A 22,058-nucleotide genomic window follows, 5' to 3' on the forward strand; every position below is an offset into this window, starting at 1 on the left:
ATTCAAGAAAAAAAATTCAATTCATGATACAATCGAAATTAGAAATTTGATTCATTGTCATCGTTGTCAGTGTGTGTTTGTTGAATAATGATTGACAACAAATAATGTTGATAATACCATTGACTATTTCAACAATTGCAAGACAGGTAGTTGGATAGAAAACATTAAACAATGAGAATAATATAAATCATCATTTTATTCGTTAAAAAAAGCAAAGATGTATCCGGCTTTTTTTTTCCTTTGTTTATTTGTTTGTTATTATTGTAAAGAAACATTCTTTTGACAATGTCATTTACAATATTATCATTGTTACATACTGATTTGACATTGTTTTTTATAATATCGGTTCTTTTTTGCCATTTGCTGTTTATCTTATAAAACACACACACGCACATTCCATTAAAAAAACTTAAATTATCTTTGTTTGGTCAAAATTGTAAATGATTGTCACTATTGTTTGATGATGACATTTAATTTTAAAAAAAATCGAAAAATTATACCTATGGCTACTGTTGGTTGGTTCAATATAATCCGTGATAAATATAATAATATTGTGTTTTATATCCACACGCAAAGATTTTTATTTCAATCAATTTACTGTTGGAGGCATATTTTCATTTCCTTCACTTTATTTATTTATCATATTTTCGTGACTCTTGCTACGATTCTTCCGATATGCTTATAAATCTTGATCTTTCCCTACGGTGATTAATGATTTCTTTTTTTTTTTTTGTTAATTTGTTTTCGTTGTGTATTTGCACTGTTAATCGCTGTAATAGAAGAACACTTTTTCATTTGGCTTTCATACAACTGTTTATAATCTATGCACGACAACGTATTTAACCCTTTGCGATCGGCAAATTTATGAAAATAATGTCGCACATTTTCCAATTACATTATTCGATTGTTGAAAATTGTCATCATCGTAATGATAGAAGTAAAATTTGTAATATAGATTATAGAAATAAAGTCGACCGCATTGAACGGCCGGTCAAGATTAGTTGAAATTCGAAAAAGACTTGGATTTTTTTATTTGGTGGATCAATTGACATTTCTGAACACAATGGACAAACTTCATAGTAACTTTTCCTCGTATTTTGTTGATCATTCATCCACTTTTTTTTCCTTTCTTTGACCTCAAAAAATCAATCATTTCATCCATCACTTTAACTGATCGATTAGTACGATAATGATGTTCTGGGACTTGATTTGATCCAAAAAAAATTCGAATCGAACGTATTGAATACGCCTGGCAACATTAACTGAAGTGTCGCCATCTGTCAAATAGTAATTGTAGCTATTTGTGGGAATATTAACTTATTTTTATGGCGCCAATTTGTCCATTTTTCAGTAAACAAAATTATAAAATCTATTTCAATTTCATATATCATGAACCGTAAAATGAAAATAAAAATATTGAATAGCATATCGGCTGATGTCGCGTGCCTAATATACAACTTGTGCTTGGAATTTGGATGATCATCATAATAATTATCATTTATTGATGGCTCGTGCCGATTCGGTCATAATTACGATGAGTGGGTGTGTGAAAAAAATTTATAGTTATTACTATAATAGACCAAATGCAATTGGACAAGGTACAACAATAATTGGTGATGTTGATGATGTTGGAAAATTTTAATCCGACAAAAAAACTACAACCAATAATTCAGTTTAAAGTCGCTATAAGAATTATTATTGTTTGTTTGATCATCGTTACAATGATCTTATCATTGATCTTTGTAGTTGGATTTTCATTTGAAATCCTGTTCAAAATTCACAAAAAAAAATTTATTTACCCAACTTCGTCACGTTGTCACCTTGAAAATATTGATGGAAATTTTTCCTCTTCATTTTTCGAACAATCACAAGATGGATTAAGCGAGTTGTATTTTTGTCCCTTCTTTGTTGTACAACCTCATCATCATTATCATAATAAAGGGGAAAAAGTGTTTGTTGATCGCCCTCATAGCAACATATTAATCGTGCATGATGAGGCACACAATATATCTTCCCCTTTATTCATGATCATCAGGTAAATAATAATATTTTTATGATCTTTATCATTATTACAGTGGAACAAATTTTTTTTTGGACAATAATTATTATTATGCAATTAAAGGGCTTTTGTACGATCATTACAAATGATCATAAAACAATGTTCGTCATCATCATCATTGATTTCATTATTAAGATGTTATTACACCCTTTTTCCTCTTAATTCATCAGATTTCTAAGATGATTTACTATAACACGGCAAAGATAGAAATGATGATTGTTGTCATCATGAAATTATTTTGATTTTTTTAATTCAAATTTTTTCAGTATATATAATGTTGGCTGTATAGATTTATGGATTTCATTACAAAATATTACAATCGTTATGTATGTGAGCTGAAAAAAAATTCCCTCACATCTATAATCCAGTCAAATTCGATAGAATTTCATGAGAAATTTTTTTTGTTTTTGTTTTTTTTTTTTGAAAAATTAAATTCGCGTTTACAATTTGAAAATACCGTATACATTTTCTCTTAATCAAAATAATTCATTCATTGCTTCATTGAATGTCTTATTGACATTGAACTTGGCAACAACAACATCAACATCGGAAAATATTCTATATATATTGTGCAACAATAGCTGAACATATATATCACCGAACGATCATTCGTCCCTCCGGATCAACGAACAATTTTATCACAAGGTATATATAGCAATAAAAACAAAAATTTTCTTAGAACGATGAGACCATTGCCATTCATTTTTCAACGAATGAAATGACGACGCTGATGATTGTTGCTATGGTTTTTTTTCGGTTCAGTTCGATGGATATTTAGTATGAACATTGAAAACAAATCTTATGAAGAAGAAAAAAAAGGATTCGACTCGATTCACGTTACAACATATACACACACATCAAACATTCTCTTTATGTCTGTTCAAATGTTCCGTATTTTGTAATCACCGTTTTTTATTTTTATTTTTTTTTATTCGTTCGTTAAATTTCGTTGCATTTCATGACCATATACGATGACTTTGATGATAATGATGATGATGGTGATGGTGATGGTTAAAACAATTTTGGATCCTGATAAAATCCATGGGCCAATACAACGCATAACAAATTTATTTTATTACTTTCGATATCCTGTGATCATTTTACCGTTTGATTGAAATTCATCAATATTGTTTTTATTTTATTTTCCCTTCTAATCAATTAATTTTATATCGGTATTTATTTCAATGCAATTGATTTTTTTCTTTTAATTGAAATATTTACCATTTAAATCACACATTCAACTTTTTCCGTATGAATGGTGATTGGTAACGATGCATATGATGGCTGTAAATGAATTACAATTCAAAATCAATCATACCGACATTTTTGATCATAGTCGTATGTGTTGGTTGGTATGAATTAATTGTGATTGGTCTTTCAACCTATAAAAAACGACTATATTGATCCTTTCATTTGTCAAGAAAACTATTCTGAAAGGTTTCTATAACCAGCAAAATGATGGGCAAAAATTTCGTAGATAATCATGCTAAACAGAAATCATCACCTTCATTACCTCATGATAATGACCGAGGTAATTGTGATTCAAAGATTGGTAAACAGCAACTATCGTTAATAAAATCTTCGTTTTTTGGTCTAAGAGAACGTTTAAAAAAGCGTTATCTAATTCTATTAATGTGTATGATGATGAATGCATTATCATATATGGTACGTACAAATATCAATATAACCATAGTTGCAATGGTATTGGAAGATAATGAACGTGTTAATAATACGAATATACATGAAAGTTGTCCAACTAATCTTGGTGTAACATCATCAAATATCATCGATAATCATCTACCTCTTTCAATAAATGAAACATTTGTCTATGACAATATTAAACAACATTATGATGTAAGTACTAATGATCGAGTATTAAAGAACAACTTGAATCTTCATTTCTTTCTATTCAGGATGTCAAACATTATAATAAAAATGGCCTTGAATTATTTAATTGGAGCGAATCACTTCAGGGTACAATTCTAGGAGCCTATTATTATGGATATATTTTAACGAATTTTAATGGTGGACAATTGGCTGAAGTAGTTGGCACGGGACGATTATTGACAATATCAATAATATTATCATCAATATTGACATTATTGATTCCTTGGGCTTCATTTTGTCATCCTTGGTTGTTGATAATTCTTCGAATTTTGACTGGTATAGCACAGGTATTTTTGTCGTCAGATTATGATTATGATTTTTAAAAAATATTTAAATCATAGGGAGTCGTTACACCAGCTATCTATCAACTTCTATCCTATTGGATACCAAGAAATGAATTAGGTCTTGCATTTGGATTGATACCAGCCAGTGGTTATATCGGAGCGGTCGTAACTATGCCTTCATGTGCCTTTCTTTCACAATATGGTTTTTTCGGTGGATGGCCTTCTGTTTTTTATGTAACTGGCGCTGTTGGAATGTTTTCATTAGTACCGTGGCTTTGTTTCGTCTATGATTCACCTGATGCTCATCCACTTATCACTGAAAATGAATTGATCTACATAAAAACAAATTCGATGACACAACGGCGAGATGTAAAAATCGGTGAAAAAGCCAATTCGTGGGTACCATGGTTATCCATAATTACATCGAAAAAAATTTGGGGTATAACCATTTCGAAATTCTGTACAGCCTGGGGAAACCTTTTTCTCATGTCTAAATTGCCAACATATTTAAGCCAAGTTCTTAATATGCCAATCACATATGTAAGTTGATCTTTTCTTATATTCATCAATAATTAAATTATGATCTTTATTCGTGTTCTTACAGAATAGTTATGTCAACGCTTCAATTTACATATCGTTAGGTGGTTCAATGTTAGGCTGGGGATCGGTTGCCGATTGGGTTGAACGACGTCAATGTCTTGGCCGCACAACATCGCGTAAACTTTTTCAAACAATTGCTTTGATTGGTTCTGCTGCATTTCTAGCTTCCATACCATTGTTCGGTTGTCAAATCATTCCAATCATAGTAATGCTTAACCTGTCGATGATTACTCTCGGCCTTACAGCTGGCGGTGATTCATTAATTATTGTTGATGTAGCGCCTGATTATTCTGGATCAATTTATGGATTTTCAAATTCAATTGCCAGTCTTCCAGGATTTCTGGCCCCAATGTTTGTTGGTTTCATGTTGGATCTACCTCATGTATGATTTCCTTAATTATATTTTTTCAAAATTATAATTGATTTTGTTTTGTTTCATAGGATGACGAAATGCAACAATGGAGTATATTATTCTGGATTGGTTCAGGTATCTACTTATTCGGATCATTAGTGTTTATTTTGTTGGTAGATTCTAAACCAGAATCGTGGGGACAACAACGAAAATCACAATCAAATGCATTAAAATCAAATCATCAGCACTCAGAAAAACAGTCAAAACATATTGAATCACGAATATCCGAATCAAATCTTTTGTCAAATACGACTACTAGCTCATCTTATTCATCATCATCATCATCATCATCATCATCATCGTCAACATCATCGACAAGTGAATCAATAAACTCGACGATCGTCATTGTCGAACCGTATTCAAATCATGGTCAGAGATCACCAATCAATGATAAAAATTATACGAAAAATTGCTAAAGGAAAAACATTTCCTAAAAATTTTGAAATGATTGTTGATCAAATATTTTGTTTTTGATAATATCTATATAAATTTTATAAATAAAAAGTATTTTTGTAAATTTTAAAAATTGTTTATTACATACATCGATAGATGGCAGAATAAAAATTTATATTGACAAAGCTGTGAAATGAAAAACTGGTCGCGCCATCAATTGTCGAAGAAATTGATAGGAGTTTTCAATTCTTTTTCATTTATTCTATAATTCATCAATTTTTCACCAATTTTTATTTTGTATACAAAACAATTATCATTACAAATTATAATTGAAAAAAATGTAAAAATTATTTACATTATCATCTCAGCGTAAGTGTGTATGTGTTTTTTTTTGGTGCAAAAATGATTAATTTTTTTCATAGAATGTGTGTATGTGTTAAATAAATGGAAATTTGTTGGGATAAATTAAGTTCATTTTTAAAATAAATCTATAATATCGATTTTACAAATTATACCCTATAAATCTTCACGTATATATTTTGATTTGAGCTGTTCAATACGACTTATAAATTCGGCTTTCTCGATGCACCCATCACAGGTTTCATCCCAATCGGATAGAATTTTTTTTAAATCTTTTACTTTTAATTTTTTCAGATCGACAGTTTTCAAATCGATTATCTTCTCATAACGGAGATCACAGATTTGTGAATCTTTTTTCTGTAATTTTTCACAGATTTTTTCAGCTGGCATACCCCAACTTAATGGTTTGGACATTTCACCCAATATTTTGGTTGCGGATTCTTCTAAACCACCAATGTAATAACACTGAATTATGATGACAAATTTTTCAATATGTTATATATTTACAAAAAATTTCCATACAGTTTATACTTACAAAACGATTTTCAGCTTTTTTTGTCTCTAAACAAAATTCACGAAAACGTTGTTCAATTTTTTGAGGATCAGATTTTTCGTCCGATGATAATCTGGATATTAATTTATTCATGACGCCAACACAGACTAAGAATCGATTTGTTTATTAAAGAATAGAATTCAATTTTTTAATAATATTAATGAATGAAGCTTACCTTCACATTTTCCTTCGGCTAATGCTTCCGATAAATGAGTAATTGTGACAATTAAAATGATCGTAGTCCAAGAAAATAACAACATCTTGAATTGAGAATTTATTATAATTATTATGAGAAATGATTTTTAAAAAATTGAATGTTGTAAATAAAACTTTAATAAATTTTTGACTTGTTGGCAGAATCGGCTTTTGTTTTCTTATTATCGTAAAAATTCAATTTAATATCGAATGAAATTCGCGTCAACCTTAATAACCAATGTGCCGTGTAGAAACGTTATTATTAAATTGTGTATATGTGTAATAACGTGTATGTTTCCCCATTCTTATATGTGCCTATCCAACGATATTCGAAGCATTATCAAAGTGCCGGCAATATGACGTCATTTAAACTTTCATGTTGTGGCGATTTGTGATTGGCTGATAAATTACACTGCTACCACATTCACACACATGCGTAAATCATTCATCAAAATATACATAAGAAATCAAATCGAATCAATTCAAAGATGGAAAAAATCTTTAACATGTGAAAAAATCTTAGATTTTCAAAATATATAAGAATTGATTGTATTTTATGTTTAAATTCAATTTAAATACAAGAAATCGAAATGCATGTGGTTTATGAATTTTAATGGTTTTTGTTAAATTTTTTTTTTCAATACAATTGTAAAAATTAATAATTCGTGAGAATAATTCTGTCTGTTGGTGTATGTGTGTGTGAAACTGAAATTATCAATAAGATATATGTATTGAAATTAAGAATTTTATTTATTCCGCATCTTCGATGTTGATGTTGATGATGAGGATGAGAATGATAATGACAACAATGATGATGACAACGATGATGATGATGATAATGAAAATTTGCAATAATAAATGATCAAATTTTTTTGAATGATACTTGTAATGGTCGATTACTGACAAATTTATAGCCATTAAGATTAGCGATAGCATTCAATGCTTCCTGATAAAATTTCATCGTTACAAAACCATAGCCTTTACCTTCTCCAGCATTTTGTGGTCCACCTTTACGTATAACATTGACTCTCAAAACTTGGCCATAGTAGGAGAATAATTTGCCCAAATTATATTCATCTGTTTCGGGTCCGATATTATAAACAAAAAGAATATATTCATTTAAACCACCACTACTGCTTCCACTTCCGCTGTTCGTTGGATCAAGCTGATTTCCATCATAACTGCCGCCATTGCCTGCTGTAGCAAAAAGATCGGCATTACTTGTAGCAAAATATTGTGAAGAATCTCCCACCATTTTCATTGTACCATATGGATTATGATGATGTGATGAATGATGGTGGTGGTGATTACGGTCTGAATATAACATTGATGGATCATCGACCATTGGTGCTTGTTGTACATGGAATTGTGCTAAAGGATTATAACCTATCGGTTTTTAAAAAATCGACAATTAAAAAGTCAAAGATTAAAGAATTAGAGAAAAATAATTACGATTATGATGCGATGTATTGCGCATAGGACCGGATGATAATCGTTGATTGGCTGAATTGTTAAAAAGATTATTATTGTTAGATTGATTAAGGTAACGTTTTTGATGTTTCGCCGTGGGTGGTGTGAGATTTATATTATTATTATTTTCACTAAAATCATTATTATCATCTTTGATCGTCATTTTTTTGTTTGGCTCATTGGTGGCGAATTTAACTTTCATCCGACAATTAGTACCGGGCACCAACTTACGATCAAATTGATCGATAGCTTGTCGTGCCTGTTCATTGAGATTGAACAAAACAAATGCTGTACCACTTCGATTTCCAATCAATCGACATTGTATAATATCGCCACATTCGGCAAACAGTTCTCTAACATCATTTTCGGTAAATGTCGAAGGCAAATTGGTGACATAAATGTTGGCATTTTTTATATCATCACTTGATGGCCGTGCATATGATACTTTCATCTTTTTATTATTCATAACAATACCATTAAGATTTTTAATGGCCATTTCAGCATCTTCTTGTCGGAAATATTCGACAAAACCAAAACCATATGAATAGCCGGAATTTTTATTCCGTATTATTCGTGCTGATCTAATATCACCGTATTTGGCAAACATGACACGAAAACTTTCATCTGTCATAGTTTGCGGAAGATAATTAATAATCAAATTGGCTTTACTATTCGACATTGATGATGATGGTGATGATGAAGCGGCTGATTGTGCCGAAGACATTGATTGGTCATTTTCACTGTTTGTTATGGTAGTGGCTGCTGTCGTATTCTGTGTTGATGACATTTTTCAAATAAAATTCTATTGTAAACAAATTACAATGACCATAAAAAAATCAATGATTATTCTATGATCCAAGAATTCTTATTCTTTTCCAAACCCGAAAAAAAACCCGAACACAATACACACACAGAGAAAGACGGACAACAGCATCAACATATCACGTCAATCATTCAGGCGCTTACTACTCTCTTCTTCTTGTTCTTCTTTTGCACTCGCTCTCTTTTTTTCCCATCGCTGTTGTCTATTATTCCATAACAAACACACACAATTGTCGGCATTGATTCCTTAATTCAAAAGTACGGCCATCTGTCGATTGAATGTTATAATATTTATTGATTTAATTTTTTGAACTTTATATAGATTAAATGGATGAAAAAGTGTTAACCGCCATTATTTTTTATTTCAATTCTTATGGAATTTAAGGTAAATTTTTTTCAAATGACGTTCGTTTTGTATATCAAAATCAATTTTCTTTTATATGAGAAGATTTTTTTTCCAAAATATTCTTCAATCTGGAAAATTCACAATGAACAAATAATGCTGCAAAGAATGAGAATTGTGGTAAAAAAAATCTGCTGGTTATTTTTTTTAAACTACAAAATTCTGTAATTTGTTGTTGTTGTTGTTGTTTAAATTACAACCTGAAATTATATAGAGATAATGTGCAAATAAATAAATAACTAAAATTCATCTTCTATCAATAGAAAATTTTCCTATATAATGATATGATTAATTTAAACCAATATGATTATACAAGCGAGAATTGGCGCGCAGATATTTTTGAGAAGGTCCTAGCAGTAACAAAAACAACAACAAAATTTGAACTGTATTTGAAGACAAAAAAAAATATAATTTTTTTACCGTTATTAATTCATAGTTTATTCTAGTTTCTTGAGTAGAAAATTCCTCTATCATTCACACTAGCCACACACACACACATATAAAAGCCTTTTTCTCACTTTTTCGATCATTTAATTCTATGTGTAAATAATAATTTGCCCATCTGTCAATAATAATCCCTTTTACACATTTGTTTATGAGAATGGAATTTGTCGCCACTGAAAAAACTAATTCTATATTCATACACACAATCATCAACATTTTCAAGTGGCATCACAAATTGAACGGTCAATAACAACAACAAACAAGTAATAGGTTTAATTAGCGTTATATTATAGATTTTATTTATTGTTTTCGTTCCAACGATTTTATGAATTGAACATTGATTGAAACTATAGAATGAATAAGTGTATGAATTCAGATGTTAAAAAATCATCGATTGTTCCTTATTTTTGCTAACATTAAATTTAATTCAAATTCACTAATTATCAAATATAATGAAATCTTCCATGAATACCATTTGCAGTAGAATGAATTCCCAATTTACTGCCATTTATTCGATAATATTTGTTCTGATGATTATTAATGGATTCATATCATTGCCTAATTGTGGAATTAGGATTTCAAATGCTGCTGGTACAAATCGTAAAGGTAAATGAATTATTTTTTTTTACTATTTCATTCAATCATAATTTTGATTATTTTTTTTCTCTATATAAAGTGAGCTCATCTATCAGTTGTTATACATGCAATAGTCGTAATGAGACAGATATCAATTGTCATGATCCATTCAATCCGGCAATGTCAAAATATGTGGAAAATTGTAAAGTGCCCAAACAGAATCATATTGGTGTATTTCCAGCTAGATTCTGTGTAAAAGTCATAGGCAAAACAGGTAAGATAAATATTTTTATCGATATAGATAATTATGTAAACTATTTTTTTCAAATTTCTAGTCGAAACCGACGAATCATTAGTGATTCGAGCTTGTGCTCTCGAATCGATGGACAACCAATGTGGTAAATTTAAATTCGAGGGTTCTCTTTACGCTGTAAGTATTTTATGATGGATTAATTTTACAATAAAATATAATCAATTGATAAATCCTCTAGGGTTGCATATTAACCTGTGATTATGATGGATGTAATCATGGTCGATCATCATTATTAATTAATGGTGATTATCAAGTAGCCTTCATATTAATACTTTTTATGCTGGTAAAAACATTCATTGGTCATCATCATTGAAACAGTATCAACTATCCATGCTCCATATTATAGAAACAAATTTTTCAAAAAATGAACACAAAAGTGACCAAATATTTCGCCTAAGAAATTATTTCAAAAAGTGAAATCGACATTTTTTTTTGTTTGATTTATCGAATGACATTTGTCAAACTAAATCACAGAAAAATAGCAAAATCTTGTTTGCCATTCAATTCATTTATATTTTATCATCACTGTCACTCTTCATTTTTATTATTTTATCACAAAAACTGTTACTTTGAAACACTGAAAGTGAGACATTTTTTTTGATTGTGAAATATCAATCACATCATTGTTACACATAAAATCATTTCATATATGATGGCATAAATTTATCATGAAAAGAAATTTATCAAATTTTTAATAACTTTAAGAATTCATTATTAAAAACCCTTCCAAATCATCATCACTTAAGCACTTGTTGTTTGTTTGTAAAGTTTGTAAGTTTTAAAAATGTCACAAATAGAATTCTACATAGTTGATGCTTTTGTCGATTCGGATCGCTTTTTCACAGGAAATCCTGCAGCTGTTATCGTATTGCCATGTGATGTGTGTAACGTTCATTGGTTTTTAATCAACATTTTTGTAATGCTTTTTGTGAAATTTAGGATTATCTTTCCGATGAAACTAAACAAAAAATTGCAGCTGAATTCAATCTTAGCGAAACGGTTTTTGTTTCTTCAATAGATGCTCAAACATCATTATGGTCAATTCGTTGGTTTACGCCAAAAGCCGAAGTAAAACTTTGCGGACATGCTACAGTAGCTGCTTCATATGTATTGGCAAAGATAAAAGGTGAAAAAATTTTGCGATACGAAAACGAATTCAATAAGAAACTTGGCGCTATATACCATGAAGATGATTCGATTGAGTTGGATTTTCCGAGTAATGAACCACAAGAAATAGAAGACAGTAATTGGTTGCAACAAATCAAAGAAGCTGTTGTCGGTGAAAATCATTTGGACCGTATTGAATCCATTCATTATTCAATGACAACTGGTAAACTGTTGATACGCTTGCTAGATACTGAAACCGAAGATTATCTGCATGAAATACAACCAAATTTTCAGCGATTGCTCCAAATCAATACAGAAAATCAGATCAAAGGTGTCATCGTGACACAAAAACCGAACAATTTAGGTAAAGACGGAATTCACTTTAGGTCACGTTATTTTGCACCTTGGGTAGGTATTAATGAAGATCCGGTTACTGGATCGGCTCATACAGTGCTAACACCATTCTGGTCTCGATGCTATCAAACCGAATGTGATCAAACGGTAGAAGAATTCAAAGCTAAACAAAGTTCGCGACGAACCGGTATACTGATCTGTCGGCTGAAAATTGACAGTGACAATAATCCCCGAGTATCGATCAAAGGAAAGGCTAAAATATTCTGTCATGGAAATATTTTATCAGTTCAACAAAACCACCAAATTTGACTTTCGAATGAATTAAAGCAGAGTTAGTAGTTATATAAAGAATTGATAATAAAATTCTCTTAAAACAAAATTCAATCAAAATGTTTGCTTTTATTAAGAAAAAATAATTTCAAATAATTCAGTACAAACATAACCTAGATTTTGTTAAAAGCAGCAACATCAACCGATTGAACATGATCTTCAAATTCGGCCAATTTTTCACCCAATTCTTCCACAGATACTTTTTCATCTTCAATTACGCAAACAATTTGCAATTTTTTGATTCCATAAGCCAATGGTACAAGTTTAGCTGTAATAAATATGATAGTTGTTAAAAAAAATAGATAGAAATTCAAAATTTAGATAGGATTATTACTTACAGGCACCCCAAACAAGTCCGTCCATTTTTACGGTACGAACTAAACGTTCCATTTCTTTCATGTCCGTTTCATCATCCCATGGCTTAATATCGAGTACAACACTAGATTTGGCTACAGCAGCGGGCTCTATTTTTTGGGGAAAATTGAACAATTATGTCATAAATTAAATGAAATTTTCATACTTTTAGCTTTCTTAGCTGCATATTCGTCAAGTCGTTTTTGTCGAAGTTCATCGGCAGCTTCATCATCGTCCGAACCAAAAAGATCAACATCATCATCATCATCGTCATTATTGGCAGGTGCAGGTTTTGCTTTGGATTGAGCCGGGGTTGATTTATTAGCTGATTTTTGTTGACTAACACAAGTGGTCATCAATTGCGAAAGCATAGAAGTCAATTTTTGGATAGCTTAAAACACAGACATAGTCAAGAAATTATGATCAATTTTGTACTAAATAGAAACTTACTCGATTCCATTTCGGAAACACGTTTTTCTAATTGTTGAATTCGCTCATCGCCTACACGACAACCCGTTGAGCGATTTTCATTGGTCTATTTGGCAGGATAAAATTTAAATTAGAAATAGATTAGGTTAACAATACAGCAAAATTAGAGGTTAAAAAGAACGATAAAAGGATTTAAATAAAAAGAACGAAAACAAAACTAAAATCAAAATCTAAGGCGAATACTCGATGTGAAACCAAGAAATATTTGGTAAAAGAAATTAAACAGGAAATAATTTGATTGAAACGGATAAAGCTACTCACAGAAGCTAATGTTAATTGAATAATCTTTCTTATTCTCACTATATCACATACGATCGAATTATGATCATCATCATCATCATGCTCATGATAAAAGGGGGGACAGATACATTTATCATCATCAATTATTACTTCGTTATTTAGATTGACTTTGTTTTTATCAATATTTGGATGTTTTTTAACAGTATCAGTAGTAGAATTTGAATCATGACTAGATTGATGAACGATTACCACATTGTCATCACTTTTGTTCATATCGACAAGATGTTCATTATCGTTATTCATTAATAATGAAGATGTCACAGCATTCTTAGTCTTTTTGTTCGCCTTCTGAATATTATTTTAAACAAAATGCGGTGTGGTTAAAAATGAAAAAATTCAGTAACAAAAGACAGATAAATTAGACAGACAAAAAGAGTGTTAACAATCATTGATCGAAATAGTAATAGAATTTTGAAATTTTAAAAAGGAAATAGATACTTTAGATGATTTTACATTTTTAGATGATGCTGAACAGGAGACATTTTCCACTTGCCAATATTGAAATGTTTGCAATGATTGCAATTCATTGAGTAAAGCTTTAGCTGGCATTTTTCTTCGAATTGTTTGTTGATCTTAGTAAAATATTAAAAAATGACCTGTATTGATAAAATCAATTAAATAAAATAATTTAAAATATTGGTGCCTACAATTTATACCGAATAATTAATAACAATCGAAAATGAAAGTATTTCAAATACTTCAAAGGACGCAACGTGTCTTTTATAGTGCAAGTATGGTGTGTGCAAAATAAAAAGATTCTCATCGATTAATTTTAAGAAAAATTCTGACAATTTCTAGTCTCATAAATAAATGACGTGACAAACAACATTAAATTTATTTTTCTTTGAATAAATAATTTTGAAACAAATTCATCAACATGATTAGATTTAACACTGATGAAATTATTGCCATTAGATTTGTTAATCTAGTTATAACAAATCGCTTTCCACAATCGAATCCAATCCTATTTTCATTTATTTGACTTTCCAATTCCATTGCTTTCCATCTATACTGAAAAGGTAGATTCTTTTGATACAAACGTTTCCATTTTTTCGTGACAGTTTTTGCCAGATGAATTTGTATGAATATTTGATTATGTAAATAATAATGACGAATAATAGGTAAAAAAATTCTTGAAAGTTGATTTAATCGTGCCAAAGATATAAATAATATTGTTGAAAATCCAAAAATCATTATTAAAATTATTGTAATAACAAATCGAACTAATGCTTTAGAATTTGGATTGATCATTAATATGATTAACATATTCAACATAAACAGCATTGTTGAATGAAATGTCAGAATCATTGGCGATGCTTCTTTGGACAATTTCATGATTTGAGAATTAACAATGCCCAATTTTCGCAAAAACAATGATTGATTGAAACCTTCAGGAAATTGATGTTTGAAATGTTTGAAACGAAAAAGAATTTCGCGATAGTTTAATTCGAACCAGGCGTTTGTAACATGAATGTATTGCATTGAAGTACATATGAATAAGATCAAATAAGTTGCCTGCATTAAACATATTATATCAAGGAATATTTTCTTAATGATAAAACCAATCGAACAACAAATTGTCCAATTATAGAAACCAAGATAAAAATCTGCTATGATACAAATCAATAGCAAGATTGGAAGGATAATCAATGACGAGGAAGCAAAAATTAAATGAATATTGACTTTCAGACAAATTTTTCTCAAGATTCTGTCATCTCTTTTGATTGAATTTCCCGTTGGTTTTAATACATGTTCAAATGTTGATTTGAGATTTTTACGATGCATATTAATTAATGGGTTCAATACTATCATGGTTCTATTAGGTTCACTAAATATCAGTAGCCACATAATATCTAAATAAATATGAATGGAATTAATTGAGAAACTACTCCTCAAACATTTTAATTACTTAATAACTCACATATTATTTCAAAGCTTGCCATAATAAGTGCTAAAGCCAAATGGAAAATTCTATAGCTATGTTTGTATTCTATGAAATATGGCAAAAATATCATCGTCATTTGATTATTTGGTGTGATCATTGAACTGATTCCATATCGAATGAAATTAAATATTGTTGAAATAGAAATTATCACAAACATATAACGGAAAAGTCTCGAATCTGATCGATTACGAAGTACTTTATCGGCATCTTTAAATGGTATTATATGTGTTCGACAAAAGAATGTCAAAAGTATTCGAAATGAATCATTTGATTCCAAAATATTCCAGAGATTTTGGACAAGACGAAATTTTTCTGAGCTGAAAATTTTATAATTAAAGATATCCATTTCAGATATTCGAATAGAAAGCAATGAATGAAGCAAAAACTACTACATATTTTCGTACTTGACATTCTCTTAAATTGGTAAAAATTCCTTTAAATCGATTGGGGAAAAAAATTCACAATTCAAAACAAACATTAAAAACCATAGAGACAACAAATTTATTTTCGAATTATTTTTAATAGTTAAATTGTTATTGTTTTTTATCGAATGGTTTCGATGTGGGCCGCAATAATTTATCATAGATTTCCCATAGCATTTTTTCATTGACTTGATGATTCATCAAAACAAAAGCTTTCTGTATGAGCATGGATTTTTGTTTTCGTACACCATTCTTAGCATATTTCTTGGCAATTTTGGGTACTTGTTGGATAACTTGACGACAAACATTTTCTATTTGATCCATATCCTTTATTAACCACCAATTATAGTTCTCGACAATCTCATGAGGCGATCTTTTTTCATTCTGGAGATATAATTTTAGAATATCATAAGCAGTCGTTTCCGAAATCTTTTCATCAAATATCATATCACATAATTGGCCCAAATATTCTTGACAAACAAATTCCGATATATTTTCCATTGAAAATCTATAATTTATCGATTCGATTTTGTTCAAAGTAAATGGATCAATTTTTTCTTGAAAAATCGGTTTCAAATAACCGATGAGAAATTCAAAGCAATCTAAACCGCATTTTCGTCGTGAAGATTCGAATATTTGATGAAACAAGTGCAACTGAGTCGAATCCTGAAGAAGAAAATAGATTTCCCTCAGCGATAAACCAAATCTTTTGTCTAAAAGACTTTGACGGATATGTTCAGGTAATCTAGGCATTTCTTTTTGAATGGAATTGATATTAATCAATTCTTTAGACATATCTTCGGCATCATTAGTAAGAACAATTGCAGGCAAATTCGGCTCAGGCATAAAACGATAATCTTGTACAATTTCTTTATCGCGCATAACAAACGTATTTTTAGTTCGTATGTCATAGCCAAGGGTTTCGTTGATTATTTTTTCACCTCTTTCTAACAATGAACATTGTCTTCGAATTTCATATTCAGAAGCTTCGCGAATAAATCTAAAGGAATTGAGATTTTTAATTTCAGTTCGTGTTCCTAATTCACGGTTACCAACAAGTCGAACAGAAACATTAGCATCAACGCGAAGGGCACCTTCTTCCATCCGACATGAACATGCTTGTATTGATTTAAGAATGGCAATCAATTCTCGTACTAATGATATTGCTTCTAAAGTGGAACTAAGATCTGGTTCGAATACAAATTCCAATAGTGGTACACCAGCACGATTCAAATCAATCAAATTGGCATTCATTTCCCCATCGACCAAAGACTTTCCAGAATCTTGTTCCAATTGGATTTGTTTCAAACGACATTGTTTTAGATATGGTTGAAATGATCTATCATTTTCATAAAAATCATCATATACGATAAATTCAATGTATCCGTCTCGAGCAATTGGATTTCTCTGCTGTGTGATTTGATATCCATTCGGCATATCACCATAAAAATAATGTTTGCGATCAAATGTACTTTTATTTGAAATTCTACAGTTCAAAGCCAAACCCGTTTTGATGGCAGCGAGAACACATTTTCGGTTCAATACTGGTAATGTTCCAGGTAATGATACATCGAAATAAGTGGCCTGTGAATTGGGACGCGATGTGAAATTTGTTGATGCAGATGAAAACAATTTTGAATCGGATAAGATTTGAGCATGAACTTCTAAACCGATTACTGGTTCATATTTGTCAAGATATTTTTCAGCTTTACATGAAAAAAATAAAGTCTGCGAAGCCGAATGAAAGCCATTCTTCAGGCTCGTATTAATATTGAAATTTGAAAATTTGAACAACCTTAGGAACATGATCCTGATCACATGACGCATACAACTGTTTCAACAAGAAAGATCGGCATAGGTTTGCATAGATGGATCTGTTCAGCTGTTTGGCACATGTTCATTCGTGGAAAATTATCAAATTCTTATCATGTTGGTCGCTATCTTGAAACGCTCATTATGTAATAATCAAAGTAATGCAATTATACGGAATCATGTTGCAAGCATATTCACTACTGCAGAGAAGCGTGTCAAGGAAAGTAAGTCCCTTGAATACTTTGAAATATATGATTCTTATTTGACATAAATTTTACAGTTCGAATCAAAGAAGATGATAATCAAATTACAATTGAGGGCTGTCGCATCGAATCAGATCGTAAAGATCAATTGATTAAATTGTCGCATTCAACATGTGCTTGTCCATTGTGTCGACTTAATCTTAAACGATTAGAATATTCGGTAACTTCATCAAATGAGATAATTTATCGGACTTTTTTTAATTTTATGTTTGTTTTTTTTCTCTTCTATCCTACAGGATGTATTGATATTAAGCCAATTTACAGAATCGAATGGTCGACTTATGTCACAACCAGACACTGGGCTTTGCAGTAATTCATATCGAAAAGTCAAAAGCATGGTCAATCAAGCACATTCAGCTATGTTATTGCCAAGGCCACCTGAGTACAAATCCTATGGACCTTGGGACGATCTGAATCATTACTATGAATTCCCTCGAAGAATACGAGATCGACCTAAATCTGTAATCAAAAAAGAATATTGGAAATGATTAATGATACAATTGTTTCTCCGATCAATTTACTTTGAGAACCATTAAACTGAATCAATAAATGAATAATTATTAGAATTGAAAAAACTGTTTATTTTTTTTTGCCATAACATGACAAAAACCAGTTTTGGAATTTTTCTTCCTTTGCTTTATAAACAATTAATTGCGAATTTTTTTTGCGGACAAATGTTTTTTGTCAAAATGTAATTTGGTGAAACTTTAATAATCATGTTTTATATGTCTTAAAACCGGATGAAGAAAATTTTGAGATCCATATTTTTCAGTTTTTAATGTGTTTTGAATTAAAAAAATGAAAATCATGAATAATTCTTAGAATTTACCAAAATCGTTTGTTCGGTATACTTGAACTTTAATGGATATTTTTACTTTGTTTTTTTCATTATCATTATCATTATTGTTTATATATCTGTTCATTCATTGCAGTTTTTGTTTGTGGTTAATGCGCCAGAAATTTCTCAGAATCGAATCGAAAGTTGGTAGAAAAAAAGTTCCTTTTTCAAAACAATAATGAACTAACGATCCAATATATAATTGCCAGAGAATAATTATGTCTACCATTTGGATTCTCGATTCTTGATCTAAAGACAACTTGAACAAAAGAAAAAGAGAAAAACGGTGAGTAAATGAACCGTTTTAAACGGTAAAAATGATCGGCGAATGATAGAATGTTGCAATCTTAAATGACAATTGACTGTTGTAAAAGTTGACTGTCAGTTTTTTGCTTAGTCGCTATGCGAATTTTCTTTTCTACTAAAATATCTAAATTTATTATGTATGCAAATATTGCCCAAAAAATTGTTAATTTACATGAATCGATCCTATAATCAGTCAAGTACATGATGACAAAAAACGAACAACAAATTTTTCCCCATTTATTTGAACCAATCTGCGAACGATAATGAATTATTTTCATCGACGAATGACGACAATTTAGCTAATTGAAATGAATAAAAAGACAGATAGATAAATATAAAAAAGAATGATGAGTGGAAGAAATTGAAAGAAAAATATGAAACTGCTTGATAAACAAATATTAGAAAAGCATTAATGAATTCAATATGAATGTATCCAATGAACAATGACCAAAAAAAAACATTAATCTTCATATGTCAACAAAAGCTTTGATGGATATCTAGGTGTTCATGGTAAGTATGATGAATATGAATTCATGATTCAATCATGAATTCATCTATTTACTCGAATCTATTATTATTATTATTATTATTTTTTTTTTGTTATTGTTGCTTCTTTGTTATTTTTTATTATTATTCATATTTGGTTATGTGAAAAATTTATCGAACGTGGACTTTTTTTTTTGATTATAATAGTACATCATTTTTGTTGTTTACCTATATCGAGTACTTTTCACTTGAAGCCTGAATCTACAATTGACAATGAAATGGTAATGTTATTTGAAGAAAATAATTATCTTTGGAAAAACTAATGTCGCTAAATGATGAAAAAGAAAAGAACTAAAAATTAGTTCCCACAAACTATATATAGTGTGAATGTGTTCATAGAATTCTTTGACTTTTTTAGTCCATTTTCATTTAGCTTATTCTGTTCTACAATGTAGAGCCAATGATGATAGTATGATTTCATGATCAAATCATTTCGATTGAATAGTCAAAACTGAATATTGGTTTTAAGCTTATGAAAAATATTTCATAATTGTATTGCAAGAATATATTATCTAGAATACAATGGTTGTGCACAATTGAATAAAAAGAATAAGAATAAATTCAATCTATAAAAATAAATATTATGAAAACGATGAATAGATAAAGATACATCCATCGAATCTTGTTTTATATTCAAGTTTCAAGAATTATTATGGGTTATTAAATAAGGCTAAATTTATTTTGATAAACGAGCATATCTAAATCATGGATAAGATGTGAATTATATCTTATAATCATTTCCACTTATTTAACCAAAGAATCGCTTATCAAAATTATTGTATAGAAATTGATAAAATATTTCTCATTTTTGTCATCAAAATAAATAAAATGAATAAGAGAGAAAAATGGTCATGCTTTGATGTGATAATCAATATTTTTTTCATTGTAAGTAAAAAAAACATGGAATAAGGAAGAGAGATAGAGAATATATAAATAAATAAAATTATTCTTGCACATTCACCCACTAAAACATCAAATAAAGATGTGATGAAGGAGTACAAATATTGCTTTCATATAAATGAAAAAAGAACATGACAGCATTAAAAAAACTAAAAAAACTGAACATTTAGTGTGTATGATAAAGAATTTCGGACCATTACTATAGCCAAAATTTTACTATTGTTGATGTTGATAAACATATCCATTATATAAGGGTCTCTGGCCATATCATATCAATGTTTGTGTATGATGATGGCAATGATTGAGATGCTGAATAGCATCAAAAAGAAACATTGAAAAAATCCAAACAAAAGCAGAGATTGCAACAAAAATTACATAAGAGAAAAATGAAATGACAATAAAAGTCCATCTTTTCATTCAAACTGATGGATAACTATATCTGGATGCAATGCTCTTGTGTTGTGTACGCGTATGGCAACAATAAAAAAAATAGAAAATGGATTGGGTTTTTTAGTAATTTATCAGTGGAATATGAATAAATGGTCTTTGGGGTATAAAACATGAAAGAAAAATTGACACGTTATAACGCAAACACCATTGTTAAAAAAATATTTCCGCCATTCAGTTTTCAAACAAAACAAAAACAAATCAATCTTTTTTACAAGTTTAGTGTTCAGTTGAATTTAAGGGGTAAAAAACTATGTAATAGACTCATAAATATGTTAATTGGATGTATTCCATTCTTTTATTATCGGATAGATGACAATGATATTTATAATGATTTTGTTTGTTTTCCAAATTTCATTTATAAATAGATTTAATAAATAATGAACCGAACCAATCAAAACAGAAATATAGTTTTTTGCTTTTAATTGTCTATCAATTTCATGAAAATCCATTGATATTGATGATGAATGGTATGAATGAATTCGATACATTTGAATAAACAACAAACAAACAAACAAATCATATTGTTGATCATGTCAGAATAACATAATGAAAATTTTATTAGTTATTGGATCAATTTGAAGCTTTACGATCTACACATAAAAGAAAAAACTTAATGACAAACAACAAACAAGGAATTCGTTTCAATCCACATCCATATACCCACATATCCATTCATTTATTCATTCATTATTCCCTACGTCGTCAATATATAAAACAAAAATTTGATATAATCGAAATGAACAAACAAAATATCTGCATATAAAAAAAACAAAGAACAACAACAACATACTGTGCAATGATGCAAAAATCTTCATCAACTTTTATCAGAATACATAAATTAATATCGATCACTTTAATTCCATCAGTTAGT

The 22,058-nt window shown here is 29.7% G+C and overlaps 7 protein-coding genes across 15 annotated transcripts; 3 read left to right on the forward strand and 4 right to left on the reverse strand.

The window, feature by feature from the left end:
* The first annotated feature begins 2,367 nt into the window (after window positions 1-2,367).
* LOC113793524 (sialin-like) lies at window positions 2,368-5,768 on the forward strand. 4 transcript variants are annotated; one of them, XM_075822177.1, is made up of 6 exons: window positions 2,368-2,704; window positions 3,396-3,913; window positions 3,973-4,233; window positions 4,288-4,770; window positions 4,835-5,212; window positions 5,272-5,768. In XM_075822177.1, the coding sequence occupies exons 2-6, from the start codon at window positions 3,515-3,517 to the stop codon at window positions 5,656-5,658; spliced, it is 1,908 nt and encodes a 635-aa protein (XP_075678292.1). In that variant the 5' UTR covers window positions 2,368-2,704; window positions 3,396-3,514; the 3' UTR covers window positions 5,659-5,768. The 4 variants fall into 4 exon arrangements, with proteins under 4 accessions (XP_075678292.1, XP_075678304.1, XP_075678298.1 ...); XM_075822189.1 differs by having other exon boundaries at window positions 3,481-3,913; XM_075822183.1 differs by lacking the exon at window positions 2,368-2,704 and adding an exon at window positions 2,803-3,231.
* A 139-nt stretch (window positions 5,769-5,907) lies between these two features.
* On the reverse strand, window positions 5,908-9,250 carry Manf (mesencephalic astrocyte-derived neurotrophic factor). Its single transcript, XM_027343418.2, has 4 exons — window positions 8,196-9,250; window positions 7,716-8,129; window positions 6,531-6,655; window positions 5,908-6,460 (listed from the first exon to the last, which is right to left on the reverse strand). The coding sequence occupies exons 1-4, from the start codon at window positions 8,998-9,000 to the stop codon at window positions 6,152-6,154; spliced, it is 1,653 nt and encodes a 550-aa protein (XP_027199219.2). The 5' UTR covers window positions 9,001-9,250; the 3' UTR covers window positions 5,908-6,151.
* A 672-nt stretch (window positions 9,251-9,922) lies between these two features.
* On the forward strand, window positions 9,923-12,611 carry LOC113793392 (putative isomerase PA3578). The gene is made up of 6 exons (XM_027343419.2): window positions 9,923-10,488; window positions 10,559-10,732; window positions 10,794-10,888; window positions 10,950-10,989; window positions 11,581-11,651; window positions 11,711-12,611. The coding sequence occupies exons 1-6, from the start codon at window positions 10,335-10,337 to the stop codon at window positions 12,539-12,541; spliced, it is 1,365 nt and encodes a 454-aa protein (XP_027199220.2). The 5' UTR covers window positions 9,923-10,334; the 3' UTR covers window positions 12,542-12,611.
* LOC113793393 (elongation factor 1-beta-like) lies at window positions 12,612-14,467 on the reverse strand. Of its 6 annotated transcripts, none has more exons than XM_027343421.2 (7): window positions 14,362-14,467; window positions 14,159-14,301; window positions 13,667-13,993; window positions 13,367-13,451; window positions 13,083-13,307; window positions 12,901-13,026; window positions 12,612-12,830 (listed from the first exon to the last, which is right to left on the reverse strand). In XM_027343421.2, the coding sequence occupies exons 2-7, from the start codon at window positions 14,252-14,254 to the stop codon at window positions 12,676-12,678; spliced, it is 1,014 nt and encodes a 337-aa protein (XP_027199222.2). In that variant the 5' UTR covers window positions 14,255-14,301; window positions 14,362-14,467; the 3' UTR covers window positions 12,612-12,675. The 6 variants fall into 6 exon arrangements, with proteins under 6 accessions (XP_027199222.2, XP_027199223.2, XP_027199221.2 ...); XM_027343422.2 differs by having other exon boundaries at window positions 13,796-13,993; window positions 14,144-14,301; XM_027343420.2 differs by having other exon boundaries at window positions 14,144-14,301.
* Window positions 14,468-14,521: 54 nt separating this feature from the next.
* Window positions 14,522-16,023, reverse strand: LOC113793523 (uncharacterized). Its single transcript, XM_027343568.2, has 2 exons — window positions 15,627-16,023; window positions 14,522-15,558 (listed from the first exon to the last, which is right to left on the reverse strand). Exons 1-2 carry the CDS (start codon window positions 15,994-15,996, stop codon window positions 14,540-14,542), a joined length of 1,389 nt encoding a protein of 462 aa, XP_027199369.2. The 5' UTR covers window positions 15,997-16,023; the 3' UTR covers window positions 14,522-14,539.
* A 104-nt stretch (window positions 16,024-16,127) lies between these two features.
* Window positions 16,128-17,899, reverse strand: GatB (glutamyl-tRNA(Gln) amidotransferase subunit B, mitochondrial). Its single transcript, XM_027343416.2, has one exon. The coding sequence runs from the start codon at window positions 17,897-17,899 to the stop codon at window positions 16,184-16,186; it is 1,716 nt and encodes a 571-aa protein (XP_027199217.2). The 3' UTR covers window positions 16,128-16,183.
* Window positions 17,900-17,971: 72 nt separating this feature from the next.
* Window positions 17,972-18,722, forward strand: mRpS18A (mitochondrial ribosomal protein S18A). The gene is made up of 3 exons (XM_027343425.2): window positions 17,972-18,108; window positions 18,165-18,307; window positions 18,384-18,722. Exons 1-3 carry the CDS (start codon window positions 18,000-18,002, stop codon window positions 18,633-18,635), a joined length of 504 nt encoding a protein of 167 aa, XP_027199226.1. The 5' UTR covers window positions 17,972-17,999; the 3' UTR covers window positions 18,636-18,722.
* Window positions 18,723-22,058: the final 3,336 nt, after the last annotated feature.

Source organism: Dermatophagoides pteronyssinus, unplaced genomic scaffold (genome assembly GCF_027571235.1).
Source record: "Dermatophagoides pteronyssinus isolate colony J.1.1.1.1 unplaced genomic scaffold, Derpt_VIB-CSIC_2022.12 sq0001, whole genome shotgun sequence".
Classification (NCBI taxonomy): domain Eukaryota; kingdom Metazoa; phylum Arthropoda; class Arachnida; order Sarcoptiformes; family Pyroglyphidae; genus Dermatophagoides; species Dermatophagoides pteronyssinus.